This window comes from Terrapene carolina, unplaced genomic scaffold (genome assembly GCF_002925995.2).
Source record: "Terrapene carolina triunguis isolate 2854851 unplaced genomic scaffold, T_m_triunguis-2.0 Scaffold234, whole genome shotgun sequence".
In the NCBI taxonomy this organism is placed as follows: domain Eukaryota; kingdom Metazoa; phylum Chordata; order Testudines; family Emydidae; genus Terrapene; species Terrapene triunguis.
In genome coordinates this window covers 6042816-6057588 of record NW_020664585.1, presented here as the reverse complement: position 1 = coordinate 6057588, position 14773 = coordinate 6042816, and the positions used below count along the sequence as shown (strand labels likewise).

General features: G+C 39.5%; 1 protein-coding gene across 1 annotated transcript in view; it reads left to right on the top strand.

Annotated features, from left to right (window-relative positions):
• The window catches only part of KNTC1 (kinetochore associated 1), a 75732-nt gene extending 61432 nt beyond the window's left edge, over nt 1-14300 (top strand). Inside the window, exons 53-64 of the mRNA XM_026656929.1 lie at nt 195-273; nt 1020-1138; nt 2995-3130; nt 3875-3970; nt 4591-4647; nt 5232-5286; nt 5382-5445; nt 8421-8550; nt 9567-9656; nt 11155-11300; nt 13228-13318; nt 13650-14300. Of these exons, the coding sequence (XP_026512714.1) occupies nt 195-273; nt 1020-1138; nt 2995-3130; nt 3875-3970; nt 4591-4647; nt 5232-5286; nt 5382-5445; nt 8421-8550; nt 9567-9656; nt 11155-11300; nt 13228-13318; nt 13650-13673 (1087 nt within the window). The 3' untranslated portion in view covers nt 13674-14300. The remainder of the gene's footprint in view (nt 1-194; nt 274-1019; nt 1139-2994; nt 3131-3874; nt 3971-4590; nt 4648-5231; nt 5287-5381; nt 5446-8420; nt 8551-9566; nt 9657-11154; nt 11301-13227; nt 13319-13649) is intronic.
• Nucleotides 14301-14773: the final 473 nt, after the last annotated feature.

Below are 14773 nucleotides of genomic sequence, written 5' to 3'. Positions count from 1 at the left end.
GTAAGGGTTTCCATGACTGGGCCCACAGCTTTGTCGTCATGTACGCTGTAGGCCATATCCATAATCTAGGGTTAATCCATATCTCATATTGGTAGTAAAATATATTTATGTCTGGAATAAAATGAATATGCTGTATTATAATGCAAAGTCTATGCAACGCTGTACTTTTATTAAAAACAAATGATATTTTTCAGAGTTATATATCTACTTCAACCACGCCCAATGGATTACAGCTCAAGAATGCTTTTTGCAATTACAACATCTGCCACATCTGTAAGTTTAGAGACTACTTTAAAAAAAACACATAACAGTGATTTCCCATCTTTATTATACTTTAATAAATCTGTTTAAAGGAATTGGTGTTAAATATGAGGCTTTGTAACTTGCTTTAGCATATGCACATAAATTATTCAGTTTTATACTTAATCATTTTTCTCTTTTGGTGTGAAATCCTAACTTCATTGAAGTCAATGGGAGTTTTGCCACTAACTTAATTCGTGGCCAGGAGTTCACCCTTGAACTCCAGGACTTTGAACTATTGCTGATTGATCTTGCCTTTGGGTGGTATCAGGACTAACTTTAAGAGCACTTGATTAGGTAGCTTTATAGTGCACTAAGCTATTGACTCACGTTTTCTTAGTGGGGGAGGGGAACGCCAACCCAACAGTTAAAACAACTGTGGTTCCCTCTCCACTTTACAAGAACCAGCAGTCCATGCAAATTTAAAAAAAACAACCCAATACAACAGGCCATAACTATTTCATCTCTACTGTAACATTCTAAAAGCCTGGAAAATCAGGTGGGCCCAGCAGTGTGCCTTGAAGTTCAACAAATAGTTTAACTGGACAACAAATTCTTATAGGTTGAAAGGAAACCTGTCCAAGTTAATCTGCACAACATTTGTGCTAAACAGAGCCCATGAATGTTAGACTGAATATGTAAATTATTTAAAAAAATCCTGTTTTGTTACTGTTCAGCAAATAGGTGTACTTTACCAATAACCATCTTTTCTCTTTCAGCCTATTGGTGTAAACCAGTTGACATTTGCCCAGAGAAGCAGAGCTCTTAAGTGTCTGATCTACTTAGCAGATGCAGATACGGTTGAATCACTGTTTAAGAAACCCATTGAGAAAGTAAAGTAAGCTGAATATTTTTCTGTATTAGAAATTATTCCAATGAAATCCAACTGTGCGTCCATAAACCTCTTAGAACAGCACTTTTGCTGATTTTTTTTAAAATTAATTTGCTTTCCCTTTTCTCCTCCATTTTTTAACTTATTTCAGAAGCACACGCTTTGTTTTCTTGCATGTATCATACAATACTGCATAATAGTAGTGCCCATTTTTAACTCTGAAAGTGACTTAGAAATTTCTATGATGTCTGTGCTCAGGCATGAAGCTGATTTTTAACTACTTTCTTTGTAGAGATTAGGGTTATTTCCGTAATATTTGAAGCATTTTCTCTCACCATCTATGAGCCTTATGTTCAGTCCCTTTAGGAGTCTTGTCTTGGGTACACACCTTCTCCTTAGTCAACAGACACTGTATTTGGGGAGGATATTTGCCTCTGCAGAAAAATTATGAGTAATTGTAATTCTTTTACGGTATTATCTCCTGTAGAGCCACGCTCTCCAACTCCTCTTGAGAATTTGGATTGTGGATTTCTTTTATAATTAATCTGGGGCAAGGGCCCATTTTATCCATAGAAAATGATGTCTAGAATGCATAATGCTGCGTACCTACATGTGTCTGTGTAATTCTATTAATCTCTGTGGGAAAGTGAGATTCTAATGTAAGAGTTACAGTAAGTTTTTAGTCACTAGTGATATTTTGAACTACCCATCCTTCTGTGATGTTCCCCTCTGGTGTTATCTGGACCGGCGATCTGCTAGGTCACTCCAATCCTTGACTCTGGGAGTCAGCCATACCCTGCTCTGCTGTGAGAATTCCCACTCCTGGGCTGTTCACACACAGCCTCTGGCATGTAAGCTGCTCCTTGGATTGTGCAACCGAATGACACTAGCCAATATCTCTGGTCCCAGACACAACCCTAGGAACCTCTGTCTTGCAGTGCCCAGTTATGCCTGCTGGACGCTGCAAGCTTATATGAGTTTGTCAATTTAACAAAGAAATTGATATGTACCAGGCTTGTTATCCCAAGGGGAACCTCTGATATGCTTCAAACCAAACACACTGCTTCAAGTAGAATAAACAAGCACATTTATTAACTATAAAGATAGATTTTAAGTGATTATAAGGCAAAACATAACAAGTCAGATTTGGTCAAATGAAATAAAAGGAAAACACATTCTAAGCTGATCTTAACACTTTCAATGTCCTTACAAACTTAGACGCTTCTCGCCACAGGCTGGCTGGTTGCTCTTCAGCCAGGCTCTCCCCTTTGATCAGCGCTTCAGTTGCTTGGTGTGGTGTCTGTAGATGTAGGTGGACGAGAGAGAGCGAACATGGCAAAGTCTCTCCCTTTTATCATGTTCTTTCTTCCCTCTTGGCTTTGCTTCTCTCCCCTTCAGAGTCAGGGAGTCTGTCGAGGGAGTCACCCCCCTTCCTTTGGTCAAACAGATTCTTTTGTTGCTGCCTAGGCCAGCGTCCTTTGTTCCTGTGAAGCATGAAGTTATAACCTATAACATTACTGTAACAATTACTGTAACATCACTATAACAACCATGCTCAGTGCATCATGAGCCTTCCGAAGACACCTAACATGACAAACTTTGCATTGGATACCACACAATCCTTTTATAAAGGTGAACCTGGGGGTGTAGGGTGTTCTCATTGTGCAGTATCTGGTTAATTACTAGAAAAATGTTGTGTCCAATAAACTTGCTTTCATAAGACTATAGTTGATATTGGTATTGTCTCTTCTTCTTTTTTTAACCAGTAGTGCATTAAATTTAGTTTTATCCTAACCGGTAAGGACTACATGGATTATAAAACAGCTGTCACTATAAGTATCACAACTCTTCTGTTTTTGCAGGTATTTTCTACGATGCTTCATTTATCTGGCAGAGTTGGAAACAATGAACATTCCATATACCTATGAATCCTTTCACAGGAGTCCTAAAGAAGGAATGATTAAGGGACTGTGGAAAAACCATAGCCACGAACCCAGGGTATGATTAAGAAGAGAGAGTAAATTTGATGGTGTATATGTGTGAATAATTATATTATACATTTTGTGTGTGTGTGCATGCCTACATACTGTGTGTTTTGTATATTTTTAGGCTTTAGTTGCCTGCTGATTATTTTTCAAGGCCTTTTTAAAAAATTACATAATTTCACAGTGTAAAAATCTATTCTATTTTAATGGTACAAATATCAAAGGATGAGAGGTGTATACCTTTTGAGCAATTGTTAGTTATCTGACTATGCTAAATTGGCAGTGGAGCCTTAGCTATACCCTGTTATACACTTCATTTTGAATTTTTTGTTTTACATCCAGTGATTTGTTGCATTAAAATATCCAGTGCTTCATTTATAACTTTAAAAAGTTGAGTTAAGGAATAACTGAGGAGAAGACAGAGGCAAGTTTCTGCGGAGAAATTATTACATGTGCAGAAAGGACACTATCCTACTGAGGAAAGTTTCAATGACAACACTTCTGTTTTTATACCCATAAGATGGAAATGGTCAGATCTTCAGCAGAGGGGCATAGTTCAAAATATGGAAATAAGAGAGCAAATAGGGTAACGGAAGAAACACCAACACATCAAATAAAATGTGGGGATTTTTAAACATGCTAACATCCTGCTTGTGTGTCTAAACCAACTTTGGGGATATATCATCTAGAAAACTACAGAGGATTCTAAGATAATGTCATTTAATGAAATAATTCAGTTTGTCTTGTTTTGCTTTAGGCTGCCAGACTGGTGACTGAACTTAGTTTAGAATATAAAGTGTATGATCCTCAACTCTGGAGTGGCTTACTGCAGAAACTACTTGGTTTCAATATGGTAAGGAACTTTTAGGTAATATTTGAAACATACCGTTCCATAGGGACATTAAAGAGATGCTACATTGGGGCAACTGTGTTTGCAAGCAAATGCGAAACAAACACACACTAGGCACATCAGCCTCTGATTGCTAAACAGTGAAATTAAAATGCATGTTATACAAACTTACTGGGCTCGTGTAGGGAACAGTTGGCGTGCTGCATCTGTGACTGATTATTTTTTTGTGCTGTTGGTAGTGAGAATTTCTAAAGCTTCAAGGGGTTTTGTATTTGTTTTTTAATTTATTGTGTGAAAACTTGAGCAGAACCATTCAAGATCTACATCATGAATTTTGGAAAATGACTCCTTTCAAAGTTAGTTGTAGGAGTGTATTTTGTTACACCACCAGATACAGACATATAATTGATAAAATGTTACATTCAACTTATTGAGATGCAGGATACATTGATAACATTCTTAATTTTGTAATACAAAATATTAATGTTTGCTTGGGTTGTCCAATTTAGGAACTGCAAATTCACAATTTAATGTCAAGAGCATAAGTATAATTTAATCCTGTAGGTTCTTGTATAAATCTACAAAATACTAAGACATTTTATAATGGAATAATTGTTTTTCAGATTCATTATCTCAGGAAAGTTTTGATCGCAATTACTGGGGTTCCTTCATTATGGCAGGTATGTAAATCTCTTATGAATTTGCTCTGCGCCTCAGTTCATCTAAAATGGTATACTTTCCTTTTTGTAAACAGTTTTGTCATCTGTTGATGGAAAGTGCTAGACACAAGTATTCCATAATAAATGGTACCAAATTTTATTGCCATTTAGATGTAATTGTTGTTTTCTACTGTAGTGTAAGATTGTGTCATTGCTTCCTTTATTAGACCCTTATTTTGAGGGATTTGTAAATTGGTGGTAACGTTATTTTGTCTAGGTCAATCCTGCAAAGTCAGGAGTCTGGTAAAGACTAACTAGGAGGTCTGAGATTTATTTAGTGTCTGATGCCATTGCCTCTGGGAGCCATGGAGTTTAAAAAGAAAAATGTAGAGCTTAGACACTAGCCTCAGAAGGCAGACATCCAAGAACCCAATGTTCAAAATCTTACATCTTAAATTCTAGAATATAGACTATAATAATGGATATTACCTTAGTCCAAAGCTGAGTTTTTTAAAAAAATGAATTTGATAGTTTCCAAAATTCTATATTGTGCTGGCTTGTGAATATTATGGGTGTCGTTTTAAAAATATATTTACTTTCAATAGATTCCTAACTTTAGCCGAGCTTGGAGAAGTGTAATTCTGGCACCATTTCTTGCAGGTAGGTTTATCCTTAGCTCTCTTTCATGGTTGTGTAATAATTTGGCAGTACTGTATTTTAGTTTGTCAATATCTCCTTTCTTTTTTTTCCCTCAGCTTCTTGTCCACCAAGTCCTAAGCAGTTAGAGGCATGCTGTGAATGTTTTGTTGTTCTACTGAAGTAAGTAAATGTTACATCCTGCATTTGGTTGGAAGATTGGAGGTGGGAAATACTGTGCGAGAGATTCTCACCCCTCCTCCAACCCTTTGCACCTGGTAAAAGGCTGAATCAGTGTAAAGAAACTCTAAAAGTCCTGGATCTGACTGGGGGAAATCCCTGTGGTGCTGGAACTAAGACAGACAGCCCCCTTCTCTGCAGGTTTTTAGGGGGCAGGGCCCAGGACATAGTGCTGTATATTCTTGGCAGCACTGCTGTCCATAGGCAGCCAGGAACAGGTACCAAAAGTTAGACAGCCACTCACAGCATCTAAATTACACCAGGGCCTGCTCCAGCCCCTGGAGAAGCCCAGTGTCTGGACAATCCGAAGGTCACTTATAGCCACTTCGCCACCCTGTCCCTTCCACTGGGCTGTGAGTTCTGTGCTGCCTTTAGAGGCGCATCACAGAATCTCACTCTAAAAGTGCAATTAATTATAAAAAATGTTTACGGAGCATGAAGTGCACGAGAAACTTCCCAGACCATTAGTTTATAGCACAAGAAAAATGTTAAATAGAAAAATCATGTTGATTTATATTCTTATAGAGAATAAACATGACATTTTAAAGTATTAGCACTAATAATCAAACACAGATGTTTATACACAAAGTTAATCTATCCAAAATCGAGTTGTGTATGCATAAATGGTTTGTTCTCCCTCATCTGTATCCGTCTACATTCTAATGAAGTCCTACAATTTTGCCACAGCTAGTTGTAGAAATTCTTGTGGCGACTTCAACAAAATAGTACCTAGCTCTTTTTAAAAGCACTATGTTTACTTATGGAAGTGTGCTTGCTTATGCTCAGTAGTAATTCTGTCTTGCATTTGTAACTACTAACTTGGCAGAAGATACAATAGCACAGTGGTTCTCAATTTTATTTTACCCCGAGACCCCTAAACTTAAATAGACAAACCTGCAGATCCACAACTCCTCCCTCATTAATTTTTCTTTCACGTTACTTTAATAGTTATCACAAATATTACTGTAGAGAAATTTTTTGAACAGATCAACAAAAAACACAGCAAATTAAAATACTGACAGCTTACCTGATACTAATGATAAATTACAGCATTGCTAGGTGATATATATAGGTATTTAGGGGGTGCTGGAGGCATGACACTACATATCCCCACACATGTTGCTTCTGGTAGGGACCAATCCATTCACAGACCTCCTTGATTTTACTGGTGGGCCCTTAAGGGTCTGCAAACCACTGCAATAGCAATATTTACAATAAATATTGGTGTGACAGCAATAGCAGCACAAAAGAGAGGAGATTCAAGCCATGGTTCTAACTTAGAGCACTGGTATATGTAGTTATACTATATAGTAGAACAATATTCTAGGCAGAGCTGATATTGCAACTTAATTTGCACTTAAGGTTGCCTGACACTTCCCATTGTCAGATCCTGTTTTCATTTGCCTTAACTCTGCCAAACTTTAACCATTCAGGCTGAAATTTCCCATGCTGGGTGTATGCCTTAAAGGCTCAGCCAAAATGGTTCAGCTATTTCTGAGAGTATGAGTAGGGGAAAATGCATTGTTTTGCCCATGTTCAAACATTTTTAAAATGCTCTAGTGCTTCCATGCTTTGGTGCTGGGACTTCAAATTTAGCAGGAAAGCAGTCATCCTAGCATCAGGTATGTGCCTTTTGCCCTCTCTGCAAACATCTGTCCAGATTTGCTCAAATTATAATCCCCTGGAAAAAATCCTAGTTCGCACAAACTCAGATTTGTTTGGCAGTTAAATTCTGTAAAGATTCTATCTGCACTGAGCATGCTTCAGACCAGAGGTGCTAGAGCTCAGCAGGACTTTTTTCCCCGACAATTGCTCCTCCCAGCTGCCGGAGCACCTGACCTGAGAGCAGGAAGACTCTCCTGTGCTCTGCCACTTTTCTGGTGCTAAGGCATTGTGGAGGAGGAGAAAGAAGCAGCCACACTGGAATGCAGAGGGGTGAGAAATGGTGGTGGGGGGAAGGGCCTATAACCACTATAACACTGCTTTGTAGAATCTGGAATTGAATGCAGAAGTCCTCAGTCTCCACGTTCCCCTGCTGTCAGCAAATAGCTGTGAAATCCACTGGCAAAATGTTTCATCCCCACTTAGTGAGTGGTCCACAGAGAGAATATCAGCCTACTGCTTTTACTAGTTACTTCCACTAGCTCATGTGGTACTGTGCCATGGAACTAATGTTCTGACTTCTACTGATGACCCTTGTTGGGGGTCAGAATAGCGTCACATGATAGCATTGATTGGGGGGGAGGGGGTTGTGGGGTTTTTATCCATTACACATGAACTATGTTTGACTTTGCAACCTTAGTGTTCTTTTAACAGTTTTTAAAAATGCAATCTTATATAATGTCTGGGGGTCAATATATACAATAAATATTGGTGTGACTGCATTTTTAATTATGTGGATTAGTATTTGAGAGATACAAGCAAAAAGTGACATAAGGAAGGGGAGGGGAAGGTGTGTTTGGCTTTTTCCCCCCTTGCAGACATCATTTTTAAAAAAGCACTCTTACCTGACAGAGAGATGATGTATTACATACATCTGCAGTTTTGGTAACTTCCCTAATTTGCCCCCATTAATTTCTGAATTTGCAGCATGTTATTGATCTAATAATACCTGACTGAAGCAGCAGATGCTTTTTAACAACCTATTTCTGTTAATTCACTGGAGAAATGGGGGGTAGCAGGGCACATTAGCATGGATTGTGTGCTCCCTTCCTCTGGTTGTATGGGGTTCATCAGAGCTGAGTGAGACAACAAATATTAAATGCAGTTGTTAACTGCCAATATAAAAATACCCTTTTTAAGCAACTAGGGGATAATGTAGGTATAAAACCATGCAACCCTGGAATTAATATAAGCTTTCTCTCAAAAATCTGAAGAAAAGGATAAGTATATTAATTAAGACACCTCCCCATCTGAAGGTGTCCTGTTCTAGCTGATCTAGATATAATTGGAATTGCAAGGCAATATGCACAGTTGGACCTTACAGCTTTTGCTCTGGGATGCTTGCTGCTGATTCCCCAGACTGAGAAGAGAGAGCAACAGATTCAGGTAAGCAGTGGTTTACATTTCTATGCACCTGAGCTGGCAAAAAAGCTCACAAAAGAAGGGCATGGAGCTTATTGCTCATGGGAAATGCATATTAATCGGCTTCTTCCATCAATACTGAGAATTTACATTAACCAAAACTAAACATTAGATTTCAACACCTGCTTAAGGTGAACAGAATGTGAAGAAAAGTAACCTATGTGCAGAAGCAATTAAAATTGATGCTACTGTGATAATGTTCAGTGTGATTATCATGGGACTAGTCCCATGTAAGCTATAAAATAGTGCTGTGAAGCCTTAGTTAAAACAAATTTGTTTGCCCTAATTTTTAAAACTTGTAATCTGCCTAATAGTTTATTTAGTTTCCTTAATATGAGACACTTGACACCTTTGCCTCTCTTTAGAATGAACATTTGATGTGAGCATCTCACATGTTGTGACTCACACCTTTTCTTTGCATTAAAGCTGTGTCCCAGCTGCCAATTTGTATCTTCACTATTCCCTTTCCTTTCTCTCAGCATTTGCTCCTATGGAGTAAAGGAGGAGGATGGAGTAAAAGCTTCATGGGGTCCTGCATGCTGCTCCTACAACTACCAAGATAGCATTGGCAGTACTAATACACACATTTTTAATTTATTCATATGGCACAATATTAATTTGTGAATACATCTACAAGCCACCCAAGGTTTAGTTTGTCTACATTTTACAAATGCTTGTCTATTTTTAGTTTCACACATTTTTACATTGTATTTGTATTTCTTTATGCAATATTTTTTCTTTTTTTTTCTTTTGTGGAGAGAGAAATTCCTTGGCTCAGTTTCCCACAATGGAGTAAATCCAAACTGTTGACCGCAAGTGTATAATAAATTCTGCTGTAGAACATGTTGCAGGAGTTAATCAAAACAAAAGCTTTTAAGCAAATAGTATGTACTGAAACCAAACAATTTCTCATTTGTTCCCCTGAGAATTTTTAGACTATAAAAATTCTGCATGTTTAACGTTAAACTAATTTTTCCAAGGGTTTCCTATCTTCATGTAACCCAGAGACTGTCCTACAGCAAGTAGATGAACACATGGACACTGGTGAGGTAGCAGGCTTTGCATCACAGGTAAATAAACTAAATAAATATAATCTCCTTATTCATAGACTTTAAGAGGAGAAGGGGCCATTAGACCATCTAGTCTGACCTGTGTATCTCAGGCTATTAACTTTCACCCAGTTACTCCTATGTTGAACCCAAAAATGTGTCTGGCTAAAGCCTATTTTCTAGAAAGTTATACAGTCTTGATTTTGAAGACAGCAAGGCCTGGTCCACACCAACCCCCCACTTCAGACTAAGGTACGCAAATTCAGCTACGTTAATAACGTAGCTGAATTCAAAGTACCTTAGTCCGAACTTACCGCGGGTCCAGACGCAGCAGGCAGGCTCCCCCGTCGATGCCGCGTACTCCTCTCGCCGAGCTGGAGTACCGGCGTCGACGACGAGCACTTCCGGGATCGATTTATCACGTCTAGACAAGACGCGATAAATCGATCCCAGAAGATCGATTGCCTGCCGCCGAACCAGGAAGTAAGTGTAGACGTACCCCAAGAGATGGAGAATCCCACCACTTCCACTAGGAGTTTGTTCCAGTGGTTAGTCACTCTGTTAAACTTGTGCCCTATTTCTAGGTTGAATTTGTCTGGCTTCAGCTTCTAGCCATTGGTTTCGGTTATGCCTTTCTCTGCTAGATTAAAGAGCCCTTTAGTACCCAGTATTCTTACCTTGTGAAGGGATTTATACACTAATCAAGTCACCTCAATTTTTCTTTATGATAAATTAACCAGACTAAGCTCTTTAACGCTCACTCTAAGGCATTTTCTCCAGCCCTGGAATCATTTTTGCAGTTCTTCTGCGCCCTGTCCAATTGTTTGTGGTTTTTTTAAGAAGTAAACACCAGAACCTTATGCATTATTCCAGAAGCGGTCACACCAATGCCATACAGAAAGATCACCTCCCTACTTATTTCTCCCTCATTTAAACATCCAAGGATTGTACCAACCCTTTTTGCTTGATTAATAAGATGGTAACAAAGAAAAACACAAGTTTGATGCACAGAAGGGCACTGTTAGTACACTTTGTTCGTTACCAAAATAAGTCAGTAGTAGTTGTAAGGAAATAAATTTTTGCAGTCTGTTAATTATTCTGTAATTGACTCACTGACGACTGTGATTACACAATGCTGTTCTGTAGCACACTCCATGTATGGAGGGCAGCATTGTTTGAAGAATAGCTAACTGTCAGATCAGTAGTATGGTACTAACTAAACACAGCAAGGCTCTAACCAAACAAAACTGCTAAGAACAGCTCTATACTGTTTTTCTGGCTCTGTCTGACTCACTGTGGGTGAGTTTACTTAATTTCCCTATCTGAGAGACAAGAATATTTAATCCTCAAATCATCCTACCTTCTTTATAAGGGAGCTTATATTTTCAAAGTGCTGTAAAAACATTAAGTGGGAAAAAGCTAGTAAGATAGACCCTTGACAAACAAATAAGAGCTCAGTATAGGAAAATTTAATTTAATTGTATCTAAAATATTTAAATAACTCTTCTGCCACTTTCAGATTAGGTGTTTAATTCTGGACAACATCATAAACGAGAAACAATATGAAAGATTTTTGAAAACAAAATACTTCCCATTATTGAAGCTACAGGTGATGAACACTCACAGAGTGAAAGAATTAGTGGATTACCTTGTCAACAAGAGCTGGTAGGTTAACAAGGTGTAGTATGGTGGTGCACTGTAGATAAAATTAGAAAAAACTCCTATGGAAGTTAGAATCTTACAGTATTTACTGTAACTTTTTTGTTTACTAGGACTCTTGGATACGGTGTGCTGGTAAGTCACTAGAGTTTTACAAGCACTGACAAATGTTTTTTCTTTAAGGTGACTAAGAAATCCTCCATGCTCCCTGGCACTCTACTTACAGTGCTGGGGGCATTGTCTGAAAGTAATGGATCACTTATTTGGTAAAGTTATTTGTACCAAACTTCAGGAGTTGGCATTTTGCTCCTTGACTCAATAAGACTTGGACATGTGTTCTATTGAGATGGAAAGAGTAAGCTTACTGAAAGTTTCACAGAACAGCAGTTTTCAAACTGCAGACTATGAAACAGCCTATTGAGCTGACTGGTCACATGGGACTGGCTCTCTGGGGTTTTTTTATGGAATTTAGCAGCGGTAAACAAATATTTACTCTCCCAGATGAGCAACTATATGTGCCACAGTGTTTTGTGATCACAAATGGGTGAGGCTGCGTGTCTGTCAGATTCCGTGACTTTCTGTGACCGCCACGGTGGCTGGCTCCGGGGCTGCCCAAGCAGCTCAGGCAGCCCCAGGGCCAGCCGTACCAGCCGCTGCTGGGCCAGTCGCAGGCCACCGTGGACCCTCCCTCTCTGCAGCAGTTTAGGTGTGGGAGGGAGCTCAGGGCTGGGGCAGAGGGTTATGGTGTGGGGCAGCACTTACCTCAGGGGGGCTTCCTGGAAGCGGCAGGCATGTCCCTGCAGCTCCTAGGTGGAGGGGCCAGGGGGCTATGCTCCCTGCCCCTGCCTACAGCCACCATCCCAGCAGTCAATGTGAGCTGCGGAGCTGGCGCTCGTGGCAGGGGGCAGGGCATCAAGCCCCCCCCACACACACACGGCCTTCCCTCCCCCTAGGAGCTGCAGAGACATGCTGGCTGCTTCCAGGGAGCTGCGCGGAGCCAGGTAGGGAGCTTGCCAGCCCCACCAATCCTCCTCTCTCCCCCAGCACCAGCAGGGGTCCCAGACCACCATCCCAGGCCACCACCTCAGGGCCCAAGTTTCAGTTAGGGCTATATAGTACAAGTCATGGACAGATCACGGGTTGTGAATTTTTGTTTTCTGCCTGTGACTTGTCCATGACTTTTACTAAAAATACCCATGACTAAAACTTAGCCTTACACATGGATAGAAATCCACTGTAAGTCTAAACTCCTGCTATAGGGTATAGCCGGTGTTGGCTTTTCGTAAATAACTAGGTTTTAGGGAGACCTTTTTCCCTTCCAGGATTATCTACTGAAAAGGGGTAGAGAAAAATAGTCAAAACTCCTGTTAGGCCTTCAGGGCAGGGGTGGCCAACCCGTGGCTCCGGAGCCACATGCAGCTCCTTGTATAGGCACCGACTCTGGGGCTGGAGCTACAGGCGCCAACTTTCCAATGTGCCAGGGGGTGCTGACTGCTCAACCCCTGGCTCTGCCACAGTCCCTGCCCCCATTCCTCCCCTTCCTCTGAGCCTGTCCTTCACCACCCCTCCCCGAGCCTCCTGCACACCACAAAACAGCTGATCAGGAGGAAGGGGGAGGTGCTGATTTGGGGGGGGGGGGGGGGGGGGGGGGGGGGGGGTTGTGGTTGGGGGGGGGGGGGGGGGGGCTGGTGACATTACTGTAGCTCTTTGGCAATGTACAGTGGTAAATTCTGGCTCCTTCTCAGGCTCAGGTTGGCCACCCCTGCTTTAGGGAATTGGAAAAGAAGAAGAGAAATCACAAAAACTTTGTTTATATGCATTGTTTTATAGTTAAATGCACATTGTCTAGATTCTCTGCATTGTAGAGTATTATGGGAATTGAGGGAGATTAGTTTTGTCAGCTGTGAAACCAACTTTATTTTGTCCTTTACAGCATGGATGATGCAGCAGCCCTAATAGTAGAATATCAGAAACGATGTGGAAATCCCATTCTGGCAGATAGATCATCTTGTGATATTTTGAAGGTAAAAGGCTTTAGTTATCCGACTTATCTTGGTTTAAAGAGAAAATACTGAAACCTAAGACATTCATTCAGACTAAAGAACAACATGCTCTTAGACCAGTTAAAGACTCTCCTATATTAGTTATTTTTCTATTTTAGTATCATTTCATGGTAGAATTCTAAGTTTCAAATATGCAAATAAAATCTATGCAATATTTCTTATATAAAAAGGGAACTTTATGCCTATTTCAATGCTCCTATCCCATTTTCCTATAAACGTATCCTTTTGTAATACTTCTATTCCTATAAAAAGTTACTAAGCTCTTCTGTGTTCCTCTTTTCTTCCCCTCCAGATGTTTCTGAGTGGACCAGAGTAGACTTCTGCATTTTCTTACTGGAAACAGCTATCCCGAGGAGCATAACTTGATCTATATCCCTTCTCTTCCAGGGGCAAGATTGTTTCAAACTGTATTGGTCACATGCATTGTGTTTAAAGGGGAACTAAGCTGAAACCTCCTAAGTACCCTTTCAACAAAAGTTACCATTCACATTTTTTTTTTTTAATTGCTCCTGGCTAACAGACATTCACATTAGTTTAAGTGTGCTGTCTCATGTGAAGGAGTTAAAGGCTTCCCTTACATTGTATGACCGCTTTCTTCTCTTCCACTTCCCCCTCCCAGACAACTTGGTTTAATCTCAGCACTTCAATACTGGAAATAATTAAGTGAGAATTTTAAACTTCACTTCCTTTCAAGAGTTATATGAAGTCATTGCTGTGGCTTTCTAATTTCTCCTCAATGTCAGGCTTTTTTGCTTTGTTTTTTAAACAACCTTTCCTAGTCTCAAATCCTATTAAGATAAAATTCACTTTGTAAGCTGTGTGATAAGGATTTCTAAACAAGATTGTAAATGTTAGTGTATCTTATGTAAAATATTTTGTAGACTTGGTTTTCATTCAAGGATGGACACAAATAAAAACAGACAAGCTCAAATTTTGAACTTAACTTAGAAAATACTAATGTTTGTAATGTAAACTAACTAAGACATTCTCCCCAGACTTTCTATACATGCTACTTGAATAGGGTAAATTGATACTGATTTCAGTGAAATTAATATTTTAGATAACTTCTCTAAAACCAACTGTGTGTATAAACAAACAATTTAACTGCCATTGTTTTATTGTGACACTATTCTTTCTTTGAGACAAAAGTATATGGATGAATTCCTCCAAAGAAAACTGAGTACCTTCCTAAAACTGAGTGGAAACATGCCAATCAACCGAGCACACTTAAAATAGATACAACCAACCTGTGCCCTTATATCTTTAAGACCCATGTATATATTCTAGTAATATCATACTAACAAAAGTAATAACCAGATGGCCGTTTAATTAATCTAGCAATAGTTCTGTTTTTCAGCTGTCAGCTAATGCAGACTGAATAACACAGTAAAACAGATAAGGGACTAAGTTGAATAA